This window comes from Carettochelys insculpta, chromosome 20 (assembly GCF_033958435.1).
Source record: "Carettochelys insculpta isolate YL-2023 chromosome 20, ASM3395843v1, whole genome shotgun sequence".
Lineage (NCBI taxonomy): Eukaryota > Metazoa > Chordata > Testudines > Carettochelyidae > Carettochelys > Carettochelys insculpta.
The window spans coordinates 7,925,885-7,951,572 of NC_134156.1; the positions used below are offsets into that span (position 1 = coordinate 7,925,885).

The 25,688-nt window shown below is 53.4% G+C and overlaps 1 protein-coding gene across 1 annotated transcript in view; it reads left to right on the forward strand.

The window, feature by feature from the left end:
* Positions 1 to 25,688, forward strand: part of UNC13D (unc-13 homolog D) — a 56,284-nt gene that overhangs the window by 18,045 nt on the left and 12,551 nt on the right. Inside the window, exons 2-24 of the mRNA XM_075014471.1 lie at positions 605 to 637; positions 1,240 to 1,347; positions 2,161 to 2,220; positions 5,376 to 5,442; positions 5,784 to 5,976; positions 6,969 to 7,013; positions 7,969 to 8,037; positions 9,415 to 9,484; positions 10,678 to 10,782; positions 11,278 to 11,370; positions 12,287 to 12,390; positions 13,141 to 13,258; positions 15,787 to 15,911; positions 16,565 to 16,655; positions 17,123 to 17,179; positions 19,445 to 19,542; positions 19,943 to 19,994; positions 20,612 to 20,742; positions 21,237 to 21,357; positions 22,549 to 22,692; positions 23,008 to 23,106; positions 24,328 to 24,534; positions 24,996 to 25,064. Coding sequence (XP_074870572.1) covers positions 605 to 637; positions 1,240 to 1,347; positions 2,161 to 2,220; positions 5,376 to 5,442; positions 5,784 to 5,976; positions 6,969 to 7,013; positions 7,969 to 8,037; positions 9,415 to 9,484; positions 10,678 to 10,782; positions 11,278 to 11,370; positions 12,287 to 12,390; positions 13,141 to 13,258; positions 15,787 to 15,911; positions 16,565 to 16,655; positions 17,123 to 17,179; positions 19,445 to 19,542; positions 19,943 to 19,994; positions 20,612 to 20,742; positions 21,237 to 21,357; positions 22,549 to 22,692; positions 23,008 to 23,106; positions 24,328 to 24,534; positions 24,996 to 25,064 — 2,259 coding nt within the window. The remainder of the gene's footprint in view (positions 1 to 604; positions 638 to 1,239; positions 1,348 to 2,160; positions 2,221 to 5,375; positions 5,443 to 5,783; positions 5,977 to 6,968; positions 7,014 to 7,968; positions 8,038 to 9,414; positions 9,485 to 10,677; positions 10,783 to 11,277; positions 11,371 to 12,286; positions 12,391 to 13,140; positions 13,259 to 15,786; positions 15,912 to 16,564; positions 16,656 to 17,122; positions 17,180 to 19,444; positions 19,543 to 19,942; positions 19,995 to 20,611; positions 20,743 to 21,236; positions 21,358 to 22,548; positions 22,693 to 23,007; positions 23,107 to 24,327; positions 24,535 to 24,995; positions 25,065 to 25,688) is intronic.

The window sequence follows — 25,688 nt, forward strand, 5'->3', positions numbered from 1 at the left end:
CACCTGCATCTCGGGGGACTGCCAGGGACCAGCATGCACAGGCCACAGGGACCGATGTGGCCACCTTTCCAAGCCAGGAACTTGCCTGCTTGGCCCTACCACTTGACTGAGGGCCTCAGAACATTCTGGTTGGCCCAGCGGTGGGAGATGGGGACCTTCCCTTAGTGATAGCAGCATCAGAGGCTACGGGGGAGGAAGTACAGGGCTGGGGAGGAGCCGATCACGCTGCACTCACCCTCTGACAAAATGTCACACGCCACACATTACACACCCCTGCTGTAGAGAATCTGGTTTGAACCACAAGAAGTGGGCCTCTCTGGGTGATGGCACCTCTTGCGGGGTGTTACCAGTGAGTCTGTGTCAGTTGGCCTAATCACCCCTTGACCATCCTAGAGACCTTGACATTCCACAGAGAAATCCAGACAATCCCTAGCCCGTAATTGCTGTCTGCACTTAACACAGTACGGTCTCCCAGTGCTGGTGGAGGAAGTTGACATTCCTGTCACAATCTACATGTAGTTTTTAAACACGTGCAGGGAAAACAGTTCTGTGATGCCAGCAAAACTGAATGGCAACATGTCTCTCTCTTTCGTGTTTCTCCTAGATGGACCTGTCCCACCGATTTTCCAAGCGTGAGGTAAGAGTCGGGCATGGTTTCTTTAATCAAGGGAGTGTTGGTAAAGCCTGGGATATGGATGTTCTTCTTCTGTCCGTACAGACAGGTGTGGCAATGCAAGCTGCCCTGCACAGGTTCCGTCCTCACTGAGTACAAGTCCTCTGTGGCGCCTGCCAAAATCCAGGCTCATTAGTGGCAAATGCCACATTGACAGACCTGCCTCTAGAACTGGCTTGTAACAGAACAACGTCCAGTTGCTAGCAGCCTGGTCCAGCTATCCATGATGGCAAAGCCCAGGGAGGGCATTGCTGTAGAACCCGCCAATCACCTGCAGGCATCTGTTTGCCTGAAAGCAGGTGTGTGCATGGGCTGATGCCAAAGAGGGAACGCAACAGGCTTGATCAGAGGCGTGGAATAACAGAGGAGCTTCCTAGACAGTCTGTCCTGCTGCTGCTTCTGGGCAGCCAAGGCAGTTTGGGAGAGCAGAGTAGAAGCCTTATGGAGCAAATGTCTCATGGAGGCCACATTTAATATTGTGCATGCATAGAGAGCAGACTGGAGGCTAACTCGCGCCATGTCTAGTAGAGGAGCTGACTGTGACCTGTCACCCCTTTGCCCTGCAGCTCAACCTCTTGTACGAGGAGGTTCTCTACACCATCCTGCACCGGCTGGGCAAGCCCGAAGCCAACCATGTTGCTGACACCGATGAATTGTACGAGTATGTGCAAAAGGTCAGGCTCTGGGCCCAGCCCCAGCCCCAGCCCCATCCAGGCCAAGGGAGGGGGCGTGTCCTGAAGCTCCTTGCACTCTTGCCCTATGTTCCTGTCTCTTGCTATTCTGCAACTGGGGAGAGGCTGGCTCTGTACCTCCAGCCCCCAAGACCCCCTCTGTCCCACACTGGGAAGATGCTGCCACCATGCCCCTAACCCCGGAGTTCCTAGGTCCCACACCGAGAAGAAACCTTTGTGTTTTGGATCCTAGCAGCTGCAACTAGCCAGAACAGAGCAGAAATAAGGCCTGAATCTTCTCCGAGGCCCTGCAGTTGGGGTGTGTGTGTGTGTGTGTGTGTGTGTGTGTGTGTGTGTGTGTGTGTGTGTGTGTGTGTGTGTGTGTGTGTGCGTGCTTGACACAGACATTGTCAGAGCACCACATGGTAGCATCAGGCAGTGCTGAGTCACATCCACCAACCATCTGATCAGGGTCACAGGAGACCTGGGAGTGGGAAGGAAATAACAGCCCACCTACGAAGGGCAATGGAGTCTGCCCGAAGGCCAGGGGCAGAAGTGCCGCCAAGAGGGCAGTGTGGCTGGGAGGAAGCCTGTGTCTAGGGGAGGGGAAGTTTTTGGAAGTCTGTCTGGACAGCGCCCAAGTGTTCATGAGTCTGGGTCTTGATTAGGCTTAATCTGAGCTGTCATCTCCTTTCCCATCAAACCCTACCTGAGCACCAGCTGGCTCCTAGAAGAAGGGAAGGGTCATCCTTTGGATATAACCCAGGCTGCATGTTACAAAGTTCACACTGTTATCTTCTTCAACGTATTGAACAGGCCTTCGGCATGGACCCAGAGGAGCATGACGTTATCCTGCAGCGAGTTCAAGAGCTGGAGGTAAAGTCTGGACTTCTCCCAGATCACATCACCCATCAGCGGGAGCGGGTTACCTACATTTCTATTCTGCAGGCACCTGCAGTCCCCACAGAATTAGTGCGGGGTCACTTCCCCTTGAGCTTGTAGGCCTAGCCCAGGTAGAACTCCCACTGAGCTCAGCAGGTGCCTGTATATCAACGTGTGTGAGTTCCAGGAGTGGTCCCTTACGTTTGTCTCCACCCCAGGGCAGTGCAGCTGAGCAAGACCTCAAGGTATTCCCCGTTCTCTGGGGCGGTAGCCTGTTGTGGTAATGTGGCTGTGTGTAGCTATGGTCTGCACACATGGTACTGATCTCAGTGCTTCGGTTACATGGAATAACAAAGGCCACGTCAATGCCAGAGGTCCATTCAATGTGGATATCTGCATGGCTTGATCCTAAATTCTGTGTCCTGGTCAATAGTAAAATAGCAGCTGGTTAGCTGATGCACATATGGGCTATCTGTACTCCAAGCTTGCCCTTTGATACTGTCGGTTGCTGCTATGAAATGCCCAGTGCTTTGGGGAGCCAAGAGGGGAACCAACTGACTGCGTGGGTGGTGTATAGTGGATGCGCCCCAATCCCTCAACCTTTGTCTCCTCTGCAAACCTGTGGGGCTGCAAGACCAGTTATAAAAAGGGAGTAGGAGCCAGAGCCTGGGTGTGACTGTACAGGAGCTGATGGTGCAATTTCCAGCTCAGGCAGATGTCTGCATCCCAGTTGTCACTGAGCGAGCACACTAAAAGCAGAAGCGCAGCTGTGGTGGCAGGGTGAATTGCCTGCACCACTGACAAACCCACTGGGGACCCTAGCCCAGCTCTCGGGCTGCACCCTGGCAGCTACGCTTCTATTTGTAGCCTGCTAGCTCTGTGAGAGCTGGTGAGAGTATGACTCGATGATGGATTAGCCACTGGGCCACCAGGGCCTGTGCCTAGGAAAATACACGCTTCGACTCACTGTGCCCTCATGGTGGTACTGCTGGGGGAGACCCCACTCCCCAACCCTGCTCCTCTCCCGGAGTGGCAGAAGGGATGGGGAGAGCCCCCCCACTTGCTCTGGCCCAGGGCCCCACAAACCCTTAATTTGTCTCTGGGATGTCTGCCTGAGCAGAAAATCACACCTCCATCTCCAGCAGAGTTACCTGCAGTGGCCTGTTCTCTCTCACTCCATGCTTCTTAGTGGAATTACAGAGTACAGCCCAGTGGCCAGCAGAAGCCCTGTCAGGAGCCAGCTCTGCTGTTAGTATGGGAAGGAGCAGATGCTGGAGGAGAGAGATCCCATAACACCTGGCCTGGAGCTGAGGGTTGGGAGCAATATTTCCCATAAATCCCCTGTCCCCAGATGCTTTCTTTGGCCTTGCCCATTCTGCAGTGTGTTTCCACAGCTCTGATGCCCAGAAAAGGTGACAGAAAAGCTTCCTCATTAGTCTCTCGGAAGTTCAGTGACTAATTCGTTCCCAACCCCCACCCCCCAGTGCAGAGGTGGGAGAAGAGAAGGGCTCAGAAGCCATTGAAAGTATCATTGGTTGGGTTTGGTTTGGTTTTAGTTTCCTGAGAGAAATTTGCCACCTCTCTCAGCACCAGCCTCTGACAGCAAAAAGGAGAAGAGAGAGTCACGCAGGGATCTGCCTGTCAGCACCTTGCCAGTCATATCTGTAAAAGGGACCCAGCTGGCATCTGCATACATTGTAACCCAGCTGTTTGTTTAGGTCCAGACTTTGGTCTTCAGAGAACTGGTATGGGCTAATGACTGGAGGGGACTGGCAGGGTCAGAAGTCAGGATATGATGCTATAAAGACAGGCCTATTGTTATTTACTTTGTGTGCATGATAGCACAAAACCTAGTCAGTTTCACGGCTGGGTCCGTGGTCAGTTTCGCTTCCTATGCTGCTCTGAAGGGAAAGTTGTGCTTGATCTCTCCGGAGGAGGGAAGGGTTTGGTGTTGGAACAGAGTCTGGACACTGTGTTTGAAGGAAGCAGGAGGGTTTATTACACACAGCGCTGGTGGAGCGCCACTTCGCCCATCAGCACTCAGTGAAGCACTGCCAGACGATGAGTTACAATTGATTATATAGATTATTGATGGGCGGGGGGAAAACTATGACATGGGTGTCACCCACGCCTGGATATGTTCTCGCAGCAAGACAAAATGAGCACAGTAAGCCAATAATCTAAAAAGGTTACAGGCTATCCCTGCCCATAGCTTATCTCTAGTACAGGTGGTTTCCTCTGCATGTTAACCAAAACAGACATACAATGACCAGTTTGTGTCAAGATAGGATAGAGAATGTGGCGTTGTCTCCACACTGGCGCCTGCGGGAGGGAGGGAGGCTGTTATCTAGAAGATTTAAAGCCCAGGTCATTAACACAGCACTAACAATGGGTTTCCACATGTAGGACCTCTCCTTGGTATGTAGTTGCTGAAGCAGCTGTTCCTCCCTTCAGACTTCAAGGCCCTTCCTGCCCTTCTCTGAGTATTGTGAGGGAGATGAGGGAGAAGGGGGCCCATCCAGGTATCTGGTGAGAGAGATAAGGGAGAAGGGGTCCTAGCAAGGTATCCTTCCACTCATGCTAGCTGGGTTTCTATATTATAGGCCTACTCCAGACTCTAAGAATTGAATAGGGGGGTCTTTAGCACAAACCATGGCCTGCCTGAGGAATTTTCACCCTACTCGTGGTGAGAGTGGGATCGCTGTAAAAGCTGACTTGGAAGGGCCAGCAGACAGACGTGTCCAGTGAGGAAGGAAGGGGAGAGCTGTTTTTCTTAAATCCCCAGCCTCTGGAGTCATGTTGTTATGTGAGAATTGGCTTTTAATTTTTAGAAGACTGAACAGCTAGTCCTCCGTGTTGTGGAGAAGTGTGACCTGAGTGCTCCACGAAAACTAAATGAAAACCCAGAAGGCAAATTAAAAACAAGCCTTTCAAATTTATTATTTTAAAAGGTCTTTTCTCAGCCATTTTGTCATGTTTTGGGGGGAGCCTAATATTTGAGTGTGTGGGGGTGATGATATTGTAATTATGTGTGCTGCTTCCTTGGTTTATCAGGGGCTTTACATATCAATCCAATCCACATTCACTTCAGTGCAGGATGGAGATTTTTCCTTCAGGTGAGATGAGTTGTTTGTTTTCTTTAATTCCAGAAACCCATTTTTTGTCTGAAAGTGACGGTGAAGCAAGCCAAAGACATTCTGGGTAAAGATGTCAGTGGTGAGTGTGAATAAATGCATGACACAGATATATTTGTACCTGGTTAGAGCAGGGAACTGGGCACCAGGAGCTCTGGGTTCTGTTCTCACAGTGCCTCTGACTTTAGGCCAATGAGTCACCCGTCAGTGCCTCAGTTTCTCTAATTGTAAGAAGTGATGTGGGGATTAATATTTGTGAAGCACTTTGAGCGCCTCAGCTTGAAGGTGCCCAGTGCAAAATATTGTCATCATTGCCCCTGCCTCTGAGAGGCCGGGGGACCTTGGCACACACGGTGGCTGCTGCACTTTGTCACCATGGAGATTTCTGTCGGAAGAATTTTTTTTGATGCCTTGCACTTGCAGGGTTCAGCGACCCATACTGCCTGCTGGGGATAGAATCAAAGAGGCCAGAGCCTTCCAGGGACAGCAGCTCCCATCAGGAGAGCAAGAAGCGATTAAAGGCCGTGGTGAAAAACATGATCCCCGAAGACCAGACCCACCGCACCCAAGTCATAAATCAAACTCTCAATCCTGTGTGGAACGAGACCTTTGTACTGTAGGTCTCCCCCTTGTCCCTTCCTTTACCTGCTCTTCTGCCCCAGCTGTCTCCTCTTTGCTTGCATGGACAGTTGGCATCCTACGTCCAAAGTGTGGTCTTTTGCACTGACATAATCTGGGAGGTAACGTGGGCTAGTGGTTAAAGCAGGTTGTGAGAGATGGGATTACAGGCCAGGCGGCTGTGCTATAAACACTGGCCTCTGTGTGTTCAAAGAGCAAAAATTCCTGTATCATTTTAGCCTGGTGAAGAAGTTGGAGAGAGTGGACGAGCGATGTCCGATGAGCTCTTGGTATGTCTGCGCTGCCTGACCGAATGCCGCAGTGCTGAGTCGTAGAGCCCAGGCCTTCAGACTCAGACTCATGCTACAGCGCCGAATGTAGCCGTTGCTTGTCAGACTGTGAGACCCTACGAAGGGGTTAGAGCTTAGAGCCCCTCCGTGCCAGCCTGAGCAGGAATGTCTGTATGGCTGCTCTTAGCACAGTAGCACAAGTTGGAAGGCCCAGGCTCTGAGGTGAGCTGATGCGTGACTTTAAAATGTTTGCAGTTCACGCACTGAGTGGGCATCTTGCAGGCCAGGCCAGGCTAGCAGACCAGGTTTATTGCAGAGATTAGACTCCCTTAGATATTCCACCAGTAATTTCGCCCTGTGTCTTCCACATTTGGCAGCCATAAAGCTTCTTTCTGGTGTTCATGGGCAAGCCAGAAAACACTGAAGGTTGTGCACCGAAGGCCTGCCCCCGGTTCTGAGATACAGGACGCAACATGTTGCCTGGGAGTACCCAGATTTGAATCTGAGAGCAGTTGGGATGCTTCAGGTGCCGGACTTGTCTCTGTTCATTGGCACAAAGCAGCATCCCCAGCTCTAGACTGTTTCTACCCAGAGTGGGGCGGAGGGGTGGGGGAAAGGCGGCCGCCTGCCTTTAATCTCTCCCTTCCTAATATCTGTGACCATCTCAGAATCCTAAGAGTAACATTTTCTGTCCCCGCAGGGAGTTTGATGACGAAGCCAATTCCAGCTTCCACCTGGACATGTGGTGAGTGTCATGGGGCGCAGGGCACCTGTGCCAGCTTGGGGTGAACATACCAGGGTGGTCTGTGAGGAAAAAATCTTGCTCATTTGGACTGAGCCCTGAGAGGCACCTGCACCTTCACAGCTCCGTGCGTGGCGCCCCGGTGATGTCCTCTGATCCTGGCTCTCCGCTGCCACTGGCCGCAAGCTGGGCTTCACGCGGTGTAGAGCGAGTGGGCTGGGTCAGTGTACGAGAGGAGCAGTGTTTTGCTTTCACTTTGCATGAGTGGAAAGGGTCGCGCGAGGGGCAAGGCTACGGCGCCTCCGGCCCTGAATTCGGATGTGGAGATTCTAGCGAGGAGGGAGACGTGTGAGCGAACGGGAAACAAAGGCCCTGTGCCCTGAGCCGGTGCAATCTCTGTGAAGGTGATGTGCAAAGGCTTTTCCAGACTTGGGCTTATGCCCCTTTGTGATGGATGAGAAGGACTTTGAGCGCAGGGAGGGGAGGCTTGTTGCCACAGGTACCTCAGAACCTCTGCAGCTCTTGTCCCGGGGACGTCTCTCCTACGTGGGAGATCGATTTCACGCAGCTGGTAGAGACGTGTGAAATCGAACTATCTGGGGTCGGCAGTCGACCCCCGTGCCCCCCAGTACTGCGAGGAGTACGGGAAGTTGGCGGGGGCGTTCCTCCTGTCAAACTCCCTCTGTGAGGACCTCCAGGTAAGTCAATTGCAAAGAAGTCAGTTCTAGCTCCTTAATTCCCATAACTAGACTTTTGTGTACCTACAAACGACTTACCTGCCTGGGATAGACCTGCCAGCACCGCAGGGTTTCATACCGTCCCCGGAACTACACTGTATCTGAGCATCATCTCGCCTCCTTTACCCTCTGATTTTCTGCCTTCCACGTCAGAGTGGCTTCCCTGTGGCCCACTAGCTAATGGCTTCCTCACCTGCTGTGTTTCTGCCCGTCCCCTGCAGGGACTTGGATGCTGTGGAATCTGTGCGACAGAAGCTGGGAGAGCTGACGGACCTCCATGGCCTGAAGAGGTGGGTTCTGGGGAGCGGTGGCTGGTCTGTCAGTGACCCAGCTCTGTCAGCGGTGCGCACACTTGACTCCCATGCTGCTCTGTGCGTGGCACTGTAAGGTCCTTGCTCAGCACGTGTTTGCGCCACTGCTGAGTTTGGGGGTGAGTGTCAGACCTTTGCTCTGCTGAGCTGCAGACATGGGAGCACCTCTGCCCTGTGCTCCCGTCCTCCCCTGTGGTGAGTTGCTCCTCAGCTCTGGGCCTTGTTCTTCCCACTAGTTAATCCTCACTTGCAGCAGTAACATTTCCTCTGGGGCTACAGTGCGCAGCTTCCTCTGAGCAAGCTGCACCCTGGGGAATGCACCAGAAGACCTGCAGAGAGCTCCCTTTCCCTGCCCAGCACCAAATAGGTCCCAAGAGTTATGGGCCTGCTGTGCTCCAGCCTGGGACATGGGTGTCTGCTGTACTGGACTAACAAGGCCCAGCGCACACACAGTTAGAGACCGGGGTACATGGAGATGAATTTTGGAGGTGGCCAGGACTTCAGTGACTTGCACCTCCTTGCTGGGCCACAGCCTCTCTTCCCGCTCCGGTCTGCATCCTGCAGGGCATGTCTCCGTGACAGGTGCAGCGCGTGTCCTGGCTCACGTACATGCCGGTGTGAATCAGCCAACCTGGCTGTGAGAGCCCATGTGTCTGCAGAACACGTGCCTGGTTCCCTGGGACCTCTCCGGTGCTGCAGCCAGAGTTCGTGGCACCTCTTCTCTCCAGGGACTGTTTTGTGGTGTGCTGCGGAAAACTTGTCTGTCTTCCCTGGACTCCTTTGTGGATGGGGCTGTAACCATCCTGCACCTTTAGCTGAGGTGCTGCTTATTTCTCTCCCTCCCAAACCTGGGACAAGCCAGGGATCTCTCAGGGTGCAGGTTAGGGCTCAACACAGGCCTTGCCGCATATCTCAAGATAAGCCAGATCCCTTGATACACATGAGAGCTTTCAGAGTGGATTACAGGTGGGTTGGACAAAGGCAGCCAGCCTGCAATGCAGACATGCTGTCTGTGACACGGGAATTTGGACACCACTGACTCTGACTTTGGGGGACCAGGGGCTCATGTCTTGGTCCACAGCTCATCTGCATATTAAATTGCTCAGCTTGCATACCGTTGGAATAGAAATAAGTACAGACCATCACTGAGTGGTTGTAGTCCCTGCATCCAGGCTGTTTCCAGCTCTGCAGGCATTTTGCATCAGAAGCAATCAGTATGGAGATTCCAGGGACACCCCTCTCCTGGGCCCAGTGCTAGATTGGCCTGTCCAGTGCACTGCACAGCCTGGAGATGTCTGAGATTCCTGGGACATAATTGTCTTATTTCCCCCAGCTGATTTACATCTTCTTTTCCAGGATCTTTAAGGATGCTCGGAAAGACAAAGGGCAGGACGACTTCCTGGGCAACGTGGTTCTGCGCTTACAGGTGAGAATGGGGTTGTAACAATACTGTATTGTTCGGGAGCATCTTTCCTCTGAGACTCTAATACCATGTCACAAGCTTTAATTCGGCCTCTCCGGGGTTGGGCAGCACTGTCATTGCCATGTGACAGAAAGGGAAACTGAGGCCCACAGTGCCGGCAGACAGCAGGGCCCAGCTCTCCCATGCTCTCACCACTAGGTCACACTTCCTCAAAGAACTTATCATGAACTGGGATTTGTTGGTCCCCTCCACACCCCTGGGAGTCATCAATCCCTCAGGCCCAAGCAGCGCGATCATGAGGGGGGGCACAGGACCTAGGGCAACCCCCTCAGTGGCCCAGGCATGGGGCTCAGGGCAACCCCTGTGCCACAGGCCCTGCCACAAGCAGAGCATGACAGCAGACAGCAGTAGCAGCCTCAGGCCAGCCATAGCTCAGTGGTTTAAGCATTGGCCTGCTAAACTTACAGTTGTGAGTTCAATCCTTGAGGGGTTCACTTGGGGATCTGGAGCAAATAGATTAAAAAAGAGATGGTATTTGGCCCTGCCAAGAGGGCAGGGGACTGGATGTAATGACCTTCTGAGGTCCCTTTCAGTTCCCAGACACGTGTGTGTTTCTCCCCTTGGCCTTCCCCCCTGTCTTTGTACTCACTGCACAGACACCATGAGCAGCAGGCTGGGAGGGCACAGCATGGAGCAGGCTGTCGCTCACACTGTCTGTGTGACAAGTGCTGGGGTGGGCAGTGAGGGGAATCAACCCCCTGCTGGTGCAGCCACCACCTGCTACCACACCCTGGTCCAGGTAATCCTCTTCCTCCCTGCCCATGGGGCGGCTGCTGTGGGGCCCTCAAAAGTGCAGGGTCTGGGGTGGCTGTCCCACCTTGTCCTATGGACGGGACAGATCAGGGCTCAAAGTAACGTGAGTGCAGTTGTTAGCTGTGGCGTAAATAAGCAAAGGGTTTTTGCTTGTGATCAGTGCTGAGAGATAACAACAGCCGTGCTGTGCCGTGCCGCTGGTGCATTTTGTATTGAAAAATCAAAACAAATTGAGGAAAAGGGCCCCCAGCCGTGGGTTATTTTTAAAATTAAGTATAAATTCCACGTTAATTTGATGGATCCTGTTCTCTGAATGGTTGCTGGTGTTGCTGGTGTTCCAGTGTTTGACATCCATTTGTCTGTCTGTCCGTCCCTGTCTACAGGACCTGCATTGCAGGAGTGACGAGTGGTACAACCTGGAGCCACGGACGGAAACCTACCCTGACCGGGGGCAGTGCCACCTGCAGTTTCTGCTGACTCACAAGAAGGTAGGAGGAGCTTTTGGTGAGGGGAGGATGTTAAACAGGAGCTCTAGGGTTGTAGGCGAGGGGGGTAGCAGCAGGCCTGACCCTGTGACTGCCTGCTCTGGGGTTACAGAAGTGTAGGAGGCCCGTGGGCTCTGTAATGATGAGTGGGGAGTCCATTCCCATGTATCCTGGTTGTTCCCTTTTCTCTTTGGCACCTTCTCACATCTCCATGGATCCTCCCATGCTAAAGTCTATGCCTCAGCCTCAGCGGTGCCTCATGATGGATTACCCTGAAAACCGGGGCACTTGGCTTAACTCTTCCAGGAGGCTGTGTCAAACCTCCCACCAAGGATGCAGTCGCTTGGGTATGAACGCAAAGTCCTGCCATTAATCAAGGGACCTGTGAGTCCAGCTCCAGGTTTGTCCAATGGCTTGGAGGTTTGGGTGTCTGGTGGAGACGTGCTCCCTTCCATCTCACGCTCCGAGCCATCTCTCTGCTTTGGTTTCTCGTTTCAGAGGTCCACCTCTTTGAGCAAGACCCAGCCAAGCTACACCATCCACCGTCACCTGCTGCAGCAGATGGTGTTCTACGAGATCTTGCAGCACCAGGTACATGGGAGACCAGGAAGCTGGCGGGAACTAGGGGAGGGTTTAATTTCATGCAGTGCGGATGAGTTGGATTGCAGCTGTCTTTGGAGCTTGTGGGAATCTCCCAGGAGACTTTCCGAAGCGATGAATTACCCCCAGTGGTGCAGACGTCCAACACAACTGCCCATGGTGCTGAGAAGGGACATGCTGTGTAAGATACCGAGATCGCTAACATCCACCTGGGAGAGGCAAAAAGGGCCCTCTTTGATAAAAGAGGGTGACAAGGAGGAGGGAGAAATGCTGTTCTCCTCGGCCTCTGAGGATAGGACAAGGAGCAATGGGCTTAAACTGCAGCAAGGGAGGTTTAGGTTGGACATTGGGAAAATCGTCCTAATTGTCCAGGTGGTTAAACAGTGGAATACATTGTCTAGAGAGGTAGTGGAATGTCCATCTTTGGAGACATTTAAGAGCAGGTTAGACAGACATCTATCAGGGATGATATAGATGGTGCGTGGTCCTGCCAAGAGGGCAGGGGACTGGACTCGATGACCTCTCGAGGTCCCTTCCAGCTCTGGTATTCTAGGATTCTATGTCTCCATTAAAAGACCTTGGTTTCTGTGGCAATTGTGTGAGGTTACGTGAAAACTGGACCAGTCCCAGCAGACCTTCAGCCTTGTTCCTCACTCCTGCAACAGCTACTTGATCCAGCACTTTCCATTATCTTTCCAGTAAGCCCTTCAGTCCATCTGAGCCCACGGGTGGCTGAACCATGTGGGTATCGCCTGGACTGGGGCAAAGCCTATGTGGCTTTGAAGGGTCAATCCTAGAGAGGAGGTGCAGGGGAAATTAAAACCAAATACAAACCATAGAAGGATCCAGATTCTTTTCTCTTCTGTGGGATGGGATTAACTCCCTTGCTCTTTCCTTCCCTGGCCAGGCGGGGAGTACTTCCTGGGATGGGGAGCTGAGTAAACATGCCAGCACGATCCTGTACCTGCATGCTGCTCAGAAAGACGTGTCTGACTTTCACCAAGTCATGGCGTGAGTACCCCTGCCCGCAGCCAGCCCGGCCAGTGTTGGGCTATGATTATGACACGGGTATATGGGATCTAGGAGACCTAGGTTCGATTCCCCTCCTCTGCCACTGAGTCTGGGTGACCTTGGGCAAGTCCTTTAACCCCCACACCACCCCTTGCCTCTGTTTGTAAAATCTTACAAATCTAACGTTGCCCTATTTCACAAGCATTGTGAAGTCAGACTATGCTTAGTGGTGTGCTTTGAGATTCCCAAATAACAAGCCCTGTGGAAGTAGGAGGTATAGCATAATAATAATAATAAACAAACTGGAGATGCTCACACCTCCTGCCCACAGCAAGGTCAGTAGTCTGACTTCCTTGCTCTTCTCCATGCATTTGGTCACTTCTGCCTGGTACAACAAACACCTCTATCACCAAATACCCCTGACGGCACCCCACAACACGCCCTCTCTGCATGTTTACAGTAGCAGAACTATTGGAATTCTCTCCCTTGGCCGTAGCTATGGGTTGGGACGCATGGCGGTTGGTGCGGGAGCACTCACTACTGCTATCCGTAGCTTCTGGGGGCCACAAGAAGCATCTGAGCCTGAATCCCTTGGTCTCCTGAGAACATGTTCCAACCTGAGGACGTCCCTGGGCCTGGCCTACATGATCTCATGGCCGTCAGAATCACCCTTCCCCCACTATCCCGGTTCCCTTTGGTGCCTTCTCGCTTCTTGGGTGCTCAGAGTGTGTCTTTTCCCCTTCGTTGTAGCCAGTGGCTGGCTTACAGCAAGCTCTACCAGAGCTTAGAGTTCAACGGCAGCTGCTTGCTGCACCAGATCACCAGCATCGAGTACCAGTGGGTCCAGAAGAGGCTGCGACCTGAGCAGGTAGGAGCAAACACCAGAGCTGTGCGTGGGGAGGAGTTCCAGGGGCCAACGAGCAACCTCCAGTCAGAGGTGGAAGAAGTACTCCAAAAGTTACTTCAGTAAAAACACACCTGCTTTTTTTAGGCGTGAGGGGACAAATGTACTTAGGTGTCCCTCTGGAAAACTACTTGAGTAAAAGCGTACGTGCACACACGCACACACACGTGTCGCATCCTAATTGTACTCAAGCATCCAGAAGTGAAAGCAGCCGCACTTTTACTCAAGTAACTTTGGGTACTTTTTTCACCTCTGTCTCCAATAAGCCACAACAGCTGAGGGACCATCTTCACATCACCTCTCTCGGCTCCTTGTGGGCTGGCTGAGAAGTGCCACAAATGCAAGCGACTGGTTTGGCGTAGGCGGGGGCTCTCTTTGGAAGGAGCTTGTGGCACATGCCAGCGAGGTGAAAAACCTGACCGTGGTCTAAGGAGCTGCTTCCGACGCCTCATAATACAGACGGTCATTAAAATCCTGTTGTCCTCTAGAAATCAGGTTGAGATGGTTTTATGAAGTACCCCTTTTGCAAAACACAAAATTATAAGTACTCCAAGACTTCTCCGCATGCCCCTAAGGGTACATGTACCACCGGTTGGGAATTGTGGTGTTTACGTAATCGGAGGTCTTGTAACATGTGCCATTCAATCTTTCCAGATCACTGCACCCTTTTTAGGAGTCAGATTTGCTTTGCAAACCACCAAGTTACACCACGGTTAAAAACTACCATCCGACAAAAACATGCAAAAATATCACAGAAGACAACTACTGCAAACGTGCTGACATTCTACCATCACATTATCAAATGCGTGAATTGGAATAGAAATACTGTTTACCTGTCATTGGCTACGTCTACACGTGAAGCCTACATCGAAGTAGCTTATTTCGATGTTGCGACATCGAAATAGTCTATTTCCATGAATAACGTCTACACGTCCTCCAGGGCTGGCAACGTCGACGTTCAACATCGACGTTGCGCAGCACCACATCGAAATAGGCGCTGCGAGGGAACGTCTACACACCAAAGTAGCACACATCGAAATAAGGGTGCCAGGAACAGCTGCAGACAGGGTCACAGGGCGGACTCAACAGCAAGCCGCTCCCTTAAAGGGCCCCTCCCAGACACAGTTGCACTAAACAACACAAGGTCCACAGAGCCGACAACTGGTTGCAGACCCTGTGGATGCAGCATGGATCCCCAGCTGCAGCAGCAGCAGCCAGAAGCCCTGGACTAAGGGCTGCTGCACACGGTGACCATAGAGCCCCGCAGGGGCTGGAGAGAGAGCGTCTCTCAACCCCTCAGCTGATGGCCGCCATGGCGGACCCCGCTATTTCGATGTTGCGGGACGCGAATCGGCTACACGTGCCCTACTTCGACGTTCAACTTCGAAGTAGGGCGCTATTCCCATCCCCTCATGGGGTTAGCGGCTTCGACGTCTCGCCGCCTAACGTCGATGTTAACATCGAAATAGCGCCCGGCGCGTGTAGCCGTGACAGGCGCTATTTCGAAGTTAGTGCCGCTACTCCGAAGTCGCCGGCACGTGTAGACGCGGCTATGGTCTCAATGAACTTTTAGCTTGTACTGACTTTACTAGTGTTTTTATGCAGCCTGTTGTAAGACTAGGGAAATATCTAGGTGAGTTGATGGACCCTCTGGAAGACTTCTTTGTACCCCCAAGGGTATGTGTACCCCTGGCTGAGAAATACTGGGCTAGAGCATCCTTCACCTCAAGGTTACTGATTCAAACCCAACTCAGGGAGGTGGGACCTGAAGGTCTTTACTATCCAGCAGCTCCTCATTGACTGCTCTCGCTCCTATCCAGAGAGCGCTCACAGAAACTGCCCTTCCCCAGGAGGGCTGGCACCTTGCGAATAGGCGGGGGAGACCACGCTGTCCTCTTGGCCCTAGGGGGTGATCTTCTTAGGCGCATTGGAGTGGAAGCTGGTGCCTCTGTCTGTGCTATACCCATCCTGTGGTTTAATTCCCAGTCAGAAGCTGCAAATAACACTGATAGTGTATCCAGCTTGTCTGTCTGCTCGCCCATTGAGAGTCCTCAGACCCGGTCAGGCTGCTCTGAGGGAGTTAAAATGTGCCCATGTTCCCGCCTGGGAAGATCCTGCCTTTGCTGTATTTGTTCCATGGGTGGGTTGGGGGGTTATTCCCTCACTCAAATGCAAACCTCGGGAGCCTCAACCAGGGGGCTTCTGACCGTGCCTCAAGCAGTCGAGAAATCCATTCAAGATGATTCCCTTTTGCTTTTCCCCTCTCGTTTCTGAGAGACAGCTGCGAGTAATTTCAGCGCCTCCCTGGGAGGGCTGCCGTTCCTTTGTACTTCCCTGTACAGCGGGACAGGTTTTGGAAACAGGTGCAAGTTGCAAAATCCAGAATGAGTCCCTTCTGTAGCGAGACCATGTTGATTGGGGCCATGTTGTCCCTCTGAGGTGCTGTGACTGTTGGTGTCGCTGTTGATACATCTGCCATTTCTTCTTCCCAGAAAGCAGAGCTGGCCGAATCTTTCCAGTCCTTGCTGGCCTATGGACTCTCGGTCCTCCAGAAGTACCGCATCGTCTTCCCACTCTCTTCTGCTAGGTCTACACACAGGCTACAGTTGCTGCTCAGGTCAGTCAGCTGCAGTGCTTCATAAAGAGAACCACGCCAATCAGGGAAGAAACAGCATCCTACCCTAAGGAATACACAGACTTCCCCCATTCTAAACTGGCATCTTGCTGTCCTTCATCCTCTGAGGCCTAGGGAGTGTTCCCTTCTGGGTGTGCACTGGCTGAGTTAAGTGTAGTAGCCTTTATGCTATGGGATAACGTGAACTCCAGAGAAATGAGTAACCCCCCGGTCAGTTCCTGTTGCAGGTCCCCTCCGCGTTGGAGCATGTGGGTCTCTCAGAGCCCCGCTAGGTCCCCGGTTCAGCCCGTGGTGTGTGTGTTGGCCGGAGGGGTGGCTGTCAGCAGGAACTAACTTCCCCCAGTCACAGCTCCAAACCATCCCCTTTAACTTCTCCTATCCCAGGATATTTCTCAGGTGGGAGGGTGAATTTGGGTTGTGGACAACAAGTCCTGCCAAGCCTCATTGCTCTGCTGACAAAGTATTAGCACTGGGTCGTCTCTCCCTCTGGCTGTGACCTGGTAGCGAGGCCATAATGTACCGGGTAGAAGGGAGCTCTGTGGACCTCTGTGTATGGGGAGAGGCTGGCAGCAAATCTCTCATTTTGGAAGCTCTCTGGGTGGAGCTGTGGCTCAGCAGCGATTCTCTCTTCACAGGGTCCTGGTCCAGGTCTGTAAAATGAAAGCCTTCCAGGAACTTTGCACTCTCACCCCCAGCCTGCAGCAGATGGTGACGGAGGCTCTCAAGGTACAGTCCCACCTCTGTCTTCTCTCCTTCCCTTGGCCGTGGGGGTTCCTCTGACCTCCCCTTGGAGCCACCAGCATTGTCTCTTCCCTTACGCCAGCACACAAAACCCATTAGTCCAGAATGTGATTGCAGCAGGGGGTGGGAAGTAGTGTTCCCAAAGCTTGTCCAGGTTGGGCCTTTGACTGCCCAGTGGGGCCCCTCTTGAGAAGTGCAGCGTTCTCCTTTTGCTCCAGGACTGAACTTGCCACCTGCTCGGGGTGAGAGGTGGAGCCTGGACGACTAGCTCCCAGTCCCCTTCTTGCCATGCTGAGGGTCGCTGGCCTGCCCGTCTGGCTTTCATTCCACCTGGAATCACAAGGGAGGCGTTGTGCTGTTGTGTCTCTGTTGTGCCTGGCTGAATGGCACAGCTGGGTTGTCTCTGCAGCTCCTGCTTCTCCCCACTTATTCTTTCTCCTGTTCTCTTGCAGTCGGGAACCACTGACTGGTTTAATATGCAGAAGCAGCACCTGAAGCCAATGGTGAAGGTCAGATCCTCCTTTTCATTCATACACCTGTTTGCTGGGCCAGAGCCAAAGGGCTGGTTCCACAGGAAGAGGGAGGACTGGGGTGATGCTTTCTCAGGCCACACTCTTCAGAAGCGATCAGTGATTTTGAATGCCCAAAAGGCACGGTGAGCCCAATTTTCAGAGGTGCTGGGAACTGCAGCTGGAGTAGAAGGCAACCAGCTGTCCCCACCAGAAGAAATGAACAGCTGCCACTCACACCTGTCTCCGCCCTTCCTGCGTGTCAGTCTCCTCAGGTCATTCCTGTGAGCTTGGCACAGCTCCCCTTATAACACAGAATGGAGCAGCCACCCAAAAATGGCCCTCCTTCACTTGGCAGCATGGCCTTATGGTTAAGGCACCTTACAAGTGCAGCTGGACGTCTGGGCTCAGTGCCCAGCCCTGCCATTGTGTGACCTGTGGGAAGTTACTTCCCTGCTGTCTGTGTATCAGCCCCCACTGTGGTGATGAGACAGCCCTACCTCCGAAGGGCATGGGGAAGGTAAATCTATCAGTGAGTGTGAGGTGTTACTGCTAGATACATTTGTGGCAAGTTGGGTCACAGAGATCCCCTTGGGACTGTCTCTTAATGTGCTGAAAATACTGCTGAGACTGCCTGTCTGCCCTCTGGGGTGCCCTGCCACCCTGTCCTTCCCTGGTCTCCCCAGCGAAGGCACAGATTTGGGGCTGTAGAACAACACAGACACTGAGATGGCTACATCACAAGGACTTGACACAGCCCCCAGGTGCCGGGTCCCCAAGGACACTGAGAAGGGTCTGTCACTGCACCCAGATGCACAGCCCCACTGGGACCAGAACCCAGATAAATTTGTCTTACTTAGCATAACGTTTACCCAGGGTGATCTCGTAAGTTGTTTGCCCCCTTTCTCAATGGCTGAGACAGATGCCAGATGTTGTCCTCCTGGTAACAGTTATTTACACTGGATTGAATAATAAACAGAAGTGATTTTATTAAACATAAAAAGTAGGATTTAAGAGGCTTTAAGTGGTAGCAGACAGACCAAAGCAAGTTACTAAGCAAAATAAAGCAAAACACACCAGCTAAGCCTGATACGCTGAGAGAAAGTCATAATGTCTCACTCCAGTTCTTATTTCAGGTAATGTCCTTCTCAGGCCAGAGATGTCTTTTGTACCTGGGTGGAACAGTTCCCTCCACTCCGCTCATTATAGTTCTTTTATTTCCGGCTATTTTCATGTATCCCCTTGCAGGTTGGGACGCAGTCTATAAACCCTCATTGGGACGCAGTCTATAAACCCCCATTGTTTACTTCCCTCACCTTAAATAGACTTTGCCTCGGTTCAGTTCCCCACCCCGTCATAAAGTATCATGTTCAAGATGGAGTCCAGCACCGGATGACGTCGACCCATATCGGTGTAGCACGTCTGCAGGGAGAACGCACTGGTCTCTTTCTTGTTCTTGAGGCCTTGGAAATAGGGTTTTTCTCAGCGTGAATACATTTATGATAATGGTACAGTCAATATCCCTCATTTCAATACAGAAATGGTAGAATCGTAGAAATGGGGCTTGGGAGTCCATCAAAGCTGGTTCCCTGCCCCCTCTGCAGGACCAAGCACCAGCTAGATCGTCCCGGATAGATGCCTATCCAACCTGCTCTTAACTATCACCAATGACGGAGAGGCGTAGAGCTCCAGGTTAGGCTTCAACTCACAACTGCAGCATGTCTATTTGCCTATTAGCCCTATAACTGCTATTACCAACTCACTGCCCCTCTTGAGCCCTTACTACAGATACACAAATAAAATATACACGTTCAGGGGATTACCTGCTTTCCAGTGATTGCTTGCATGCAATATTTTGCATAAAGATGGTGCTTGGTCCAGCCAAGAGGGCAGGGGACCGGACTCAATGACCTCCCAAGGTCCCTTCCAGCTCTATGAGATGTGTATCTCCATATTAAGTTAACTCAGTGTAATGGACGGTTTCAATAGGAAAGGAAGAGCCTACGGGGAATGGGTAGGTGATATAATAGATTGGCGCAGAGCTAGTCTATAGAAACTAAGCCACTCCTCACTGGAAAGGGAAAGATCAGATGCCAACGGGCACCGAGCTCATGGTGGTTGCTGGTAGTCGGTTAGAATACATTCATATTCATGCGCATATTTCCATAGAGAATATGAGGTGCACAGTCACTGCGTGCGAGATGTTCGGCTCTGAGAGGTCAGGGGCTCTAAACCCAAGCGGACTTTCTGCCCTCCCCTTTGCAGACCATGGAGGAGCACGGGAAAGCGCTGGTCCGGCTTCTCCTGGAGGTGAATGGGGATCTCCAACAATGCCACAAAGTCTGGAACAAATTCTTCACCAAGTAAGTACCTGGCTCCTCCAGCATCTGCCTCTTCCTCTCGCAGCTGCTTTGCTTCGTGACTCGAAGGCAGCAGCTCCAAAAAACGTCTCCCAGCAGCAAAAGCTATCGTAAATATAAAGAGATTGTGAAATCAAGGATGAGACTGGAAAGCCCCGGGCACCGTTCCCTCCTAGGTCCTTATGTACTCCAGCTGTCTGTTGCTTAGGGAGCAGAGGTTAACAACTGATGTCTTCGCTTCCCAGCATTACTGGCCCTGCCAGCTGGCATCTTTCAGATTCTTTGAGTTCTGTCGCTTTTTGTCACTTTAGTTCACAGTGAGGGGCTCGGGAGGGGAAGGGTTAGTTGCTCTGGCTTTGAGCTGTGTCTGGCAGATTCCTGACCTCCCCTTTCTCCCCTGCAGCACAGTGAAGGTGGATCTCTTCTCCATTGCCTACATGGAGCTGCAGGAGGTGGTGAGTGTGTGTTCCAGACTTTCCAGCCAGGGCGGCAGAGAATAAAGCAACAAGGAGGCCCATAGCCAGCTGTCAGAGGGAGGAAAGAGTCTGAGATTCCCTCCCTCCCCACCTTGTGTGCTCCTCAGTTGCTGGTGGGAAGTGATCATTAGCAGTGGAAAAACCTTTGTATTCCAAACCACTGGCACGGAGGGGCAAATTCTTTCCCCAGCTCCAGAGGCCTGGGTACTGGTACGAGCCAGCCACTTGAGAAAGGCACACTTAGACCGTGCAGCCTAGTGGCTATAGCAAAGGAGCGTCAGCTTCTGGCTTTGAGGCCTAGCTTTGGAACTGAGTCAGCTGCAAGTCTATAAATCGACCTTGTTGCTGAAATTCTCTGAGCCTCTATTTCCTGTCCCATAAAATGGGGATAAATGGGTTTTCCCTGAATTATCTGAACCTCTTGAGCCCTCCAACAGCTGGTGTCCCCATCTTACACCACTTCCCTCTTGTATGACCATTGTTAACGACACACTTCCTTTCCCTAATCCTTTGGCAGGGCAAGCCTTCATAAGGCCATTCTTGTAAACCTTCTGGGCCTCAGTGCTTTCCCTGCGGTTTCCTCTCCTCTTACGCAGGTGTCCCGTCACGTCCAGGAAGAGCTGCGTGAGATTGACAGTGGCATGTCCCAGCTCACGGCAGAGAACCTTTTCCAGCTGTACCTGAGCCTGCAGGAGGTTTATCGGATGAAGAGTTTGCTGTGCAAGAGGTGCTGAGCCAGGCCCTGGTCTGAGTCCAGCCACCGATAAACCTGAGCAGCACCAGGAAAATGGAGGGGGTGGGAGGCTGGGATCACTTCAGTGGCTGACTTTCGGCTGGGGCGGTTAGAGTAGATGCGAGTACATTCCAGGGGTTTGCTGGCCTGGCTGTCTGTCGCTTTAGATTCGTGCAGAGATGTCGTAAACCTCTCCCAGACCACACGGGGGGTTTTAACGTAACCAGCACCTGCCAGGTCTCAGGCACGACGCTGAGCGGGCTCATGGTGTGCGAGAGCCGTGGATGCAGGCAAGCGGGATTCTAGGAGGCTCAGACAGCTACAGAGATGCCTCAGACAACACTTCAGGATGTGCTTCCACCAGCCTGTGGATCTCTCTCCCGAGTTGTCCGGATGGTGGCTGTGCGGGATGTGCTTCCTTCACAGCCAGACAGGACTATGTCAGGTCCGGTGCGTTACAGAAGCCAGCTGTGTGTCTGTTTTCCCAGGGACGGCCCCCTGGCTCTGACTGACTTCCACCTGTGGTTTAAGGAAGCCATCCCCAAGTGGCTGCAGAAGACCTACACAATAGCGCTGGAGAGGACCCAGAGAGCTATCCAGGTGGACCAGGTAACTGCGAGATGGCCATGGAGGGGGAAACTGCCCACAGCCTTCCTGAGGCTCTCAAGCTTTCATCATTATCTGAGCCGTCCTTCACTTCCTGCCCTGTTCTTCCCCACCTCCGCCTGCTGCACCCCTGCTTCTACGGAGCAGGCTTGGGACCCTTACAACTATTGTCTCCTGCACCCCAATATTTGACTGGCTCCAGCCCTGCTCAGAGCCCTCGTGGCAGGTGCACCGGGCCTGACAGATGGGACACACCTTTCCTCTAGGAGCTGATCCTTTGTAGCCCAGGGCCCTGGCCCTGCACGGCCTCATGGCATTGCTGACCCCGCTGTATTCTCATGGGTGGAAGGCCGTGCCTCCAGGGCACCCTTTTGCAGTGAGTTGAGCTGACCCTCTGCTTCGTTCCTTGTCACAAGCCGCAGGCGGCTCCAATATTCTTTGTCGACTTTTCCATCAGTGGGCGGAATATATTTGTTATATGCACTGAGGCGTGCCCGGAAGTGCACCAGCCGTGGGAACACACGCTGTCAGCTGGGGGCACTTGGCTCATCGGCTGGGCGGCACCCGAATCTCTCCTTGGCAGCAGCTCCAGCACTCAGCTTATATGGAGCTGTGGTTGGGGTCTCAGAGGAGGTGCCGAGGCTGGAATGGACCTTGGAAGGAAGGTCTTGCCAAGATGGGTGGTAGGCCAATGTGGGGGAAGCCAGGTGTCTCCCTCACGGAAATCTAAGGGGCTCAGCCCCATAAAGGGACCCACAGGACAATGTTCCCCTTAAGCTGAGTGCTTGGACACCTGCCCAGGAGAGACGTAGATGTCACCAGCTGACTAGCAGAGCACCCACAGGCAGCCACAGCCGGCAGTGTGTGTTTCTATTGGTGGTGCACATTGGCACGTGCCTTGGTGCACATAACAAAATTTATTCTGCCCATGGATGGGAAAAATTAGAGGGAGCGCCGGATAGATGTCCTGGCAAGAGAGAGCACAGGCTGACTCATACTCTACCACTACATGCAGTTGCTGTGGCCAAGAGGGATGGGTCTGGTCCCAGACCAGTGGCCATGGGGGGGGCAGAGGTGGGGAAGGGTCCGGAGGAGGGTAAACAAGGGGCCAGTAAGAGCCGGCTTCAGAACTGGTTCACTGGTTTATTTTCAAGTTTCTCAGTAAAATGTTTCTTTCTGTTGCCACCCACCCAGCTGGTGCCCCTGGGGGAGCTGACGAAACACAGCACGTCCACTGTCGACCTCTCCACGTGCTACGCTCAGATAGTAAAAACCTGGCAGCAGCTGGACTGGCCGGACCCAGAGGAAGCCTTCATGATAATGGTGAAGTTCGTTGAGGTGCGGATAGTGGGACGATTTACCTGGATCAGTGACAATGAGTGGTAACTCTGCTAAGAAGAGGGGATCAAATGTCATGCTTCAGAGCATCAGCCGCGGGGGGTCAGGAAGGAATCCCTCTCCTCCCCATACACGTTGGCCAAGTGCTGCGGGTGGGTTAATCCCTTTCTCTGAAGCCTCAGACACAGGGCACCAGAGTGAACGGTTCATTTGTGGCTGTGAGGCAAAGCCGACCTCTGCCCCCAGTGCAAGTCTGTGCAGGGTTCTGCCCGTCGGGCATTACCCAGGCTCACCGCTTGTTGCCCTCTCCCCTAGGACATGTGTAAAATCGCTCTGATGTACTGCAAGCTGATCAAGACCCGGGCAGATGAGCTGTCGTGTTACCAGGATGATGAGGGGGATGCAGCCAACAGGGTGAGTGTCAGTGCCGGGCTCTGTGGGAAGATCGGGGGAGGAGAGAGATTGGGAGGTTGTTCAGGGAGACAGAGCAGCCTCTGCAAAGGGCATGGGGTGCTGAGTGGGGATGTGGTTGTGGTGATTCAGTAGGGTTGAGGGCTACTCACAGCTCAGCCTTTGTCCCGTGTTCCCTGTAGTAGGAGGTGCATTGGCAGGTGAGTGGCCCAAGCTCTAAAGTGAGTGAATTTGAGCTGCAGAATGCTCTGCAAGCCCTGGGACCTTCTGGGATGGAAACTCTCTGAGTGGGGGAGCCAGTGAGGAAGGATGGTCTAGTGGTTAGTGCTAGCCTGGGTCTCCGGAGACCTGGTTTCAGTCTCCTACTCTGCAGTGGATTTCTGGGGGACCTTGAGCATGTCAGTTCGCCTTCCTGTGCCTCAGTTCCCATCTGTACCGTGGGATGACAGCCCTGCCCTTCTTTGCAGGGGTGGTGTTATGTGGACATATGCGTTTGATTGTGAGGGGCTCCGATAGGGTGGTACCAGGGGCCAGAGAAGTACTTGAAAGACCCATTTGCTGCCTGGCTCCCGTGACCCTGGGGAACATAATCCCACCCACCAGCTTCCACCTGTCTGCAATGTCTGCTCTGCTGCTGGCCCAGTCTTCAGTGTGCCTGTCCCCAGAATGCCTGTGATTGCCCTCAGTGTCTAATAGCCACGGCCAGTTTGTGGGGTCTTGGCCAGGATCAGGCCATTGTTACCTCCCCAGCAAAGGCGGCTGGATTGAGGTGCAGGGCTTGCCTGTTGCAGCTTTCGTTACGGCCTTGTGCAATCAGACTGCAAGGAAACAAGTGCCCAGCCATGGCTCTGCCTATGGGAACTGGGCACCAGCCCACCCTCTAATTAGTTCAGATCGTTCATCGTAGTGTGATCGTAAAGGCTTAGAAGTCAGCTGTCTGGATCTGCCATCTGCCTACTAGCCCCCTGCCTCAGTTTCCCCAGTTGCCTATGCTGCTGGATACTGCGTGTGTCCCAGCAGCTGTTTGTACCAGGCTGTTCACTGATGTCCTGCTGGGTGCCGGTTGCCTTTTGCGATGAGCCTCTGGGTGCTGCTGCGCCATGGCTGCACGAATGAGGAGCCAGGCCGGGTGTGCAGGGGATGGAACAGGGGAGTGGGCTGCAGGCAGTGAGGGTAACGTGTGTTCACCACTGACGTGGACTTTTCCTCTTCCCTCCGCCCCAGCTCTGCATCGTGGTGAACAATGTGGAGCAGCTGCGGCTGCTGATCCTGAAACTGCCAGCACAGCTGGACTGGGGGCGCCTGGAGCAGCAAACGGAGGGCATCATTGAGCCAGAGCAGATCCAGCACACCCTGCACAACCAGCTGCAGGGCACCGTCACCTGCCTGGACCATGAGATCAGAGACGTGGTCGTGACCCTGGCAGCCAAAGTAACCCCCCAGCCTGGGCTAAGGCTCAGCCAAGTAGGGCCAGATGCAAAGCCAATGGAAAGGCACCCATTGGCTCCAGTGGCTGTTGGGTCTGGCTGATAGAGATGCTGTTGGGATGACGCTAAGTCCTGCCAGCTCTCCCCTTGGCCCTGCGTGTCCTGAACCAGTCGGGGCAGCCAGGGTGGGATGAGGCAGCTGGGGTGAGGTGAAGATGAGACCCTTGAGATCAGGCCCTACAGTGGACAGGACCCAGTCCAGTGGTGGGTTGGAGGCAGCAGGGCAGAGCTCACGGCTCCCAGCTGCTGGGATGGGATGGGTCAGCTGCCTCGTTTGGGACCCCAGTGCTGGAGCGAGACAGAGGTTGAGCTCTAAGGACCTGGCACGGCAGGTTCTCCATCAGGAGCCTCGGGAGGCATGTGCAGGGCCAAACCTAGAGCTCTAAGTTTATGTTTCTTTGGCAGCTGGATTCAGGGATCTCCAGGCACATCCAGGAGCTGGCAGCCTCCAGTGACTCGAGGGAGCCAGAAGATGTAGGTGCCAAGCCCTGATCCGTGCTGCCTGTGGGGGTCACTCAGCCAGCGACAGCCTGGCTCTGCATGCCCTGTAGCCCGGCCGTGTGCCACGCCCCATCGGGGTTGGCCTAGGAGTGCTCAGTCCTGCCTCTGCATGGGGCAGGCGAGTTGACTCTGTGCTTGCATCAAGGTCTAGGTCATGGATCTGTTCCAGCTACGGGTGCTGCCGAGTCTATAGTTGCAGAATCCGAATATCCTTTCCCCCACTCCTGCTGAGTCCCTGCTCATTAGGAGTCCATGCCCCCCTGCTCACTCCATCCCCCCTCCCTCTGTGACTCCCCCTCCTCCCCCTTTGCTTACCTGTGTGCTCTGGGCTGGCAGGGCAGGGCAGGGCGTTGGCATGCAGGCTCTGGCTGGGGGTGTGGGCTCTGGGGGGGCGGAGGTTTGTGGTGCAGAAAGGGCTCCAGGCTAGGGCAGAGGAGGTCTGGGCTCCAGGAGGGAGTTGGGGTTAAGGAGGGAGCTTTGGGCTGGGGGGCAGGTTGGGTGCAGGCTCCAAGTAGCACTGACTTCAGCCAGCTCCTGGAAATAGCAGTGTTTTCCTTCTCACTCACTGCGTGCTGCCTTCAGCTGCAGGCACCACCA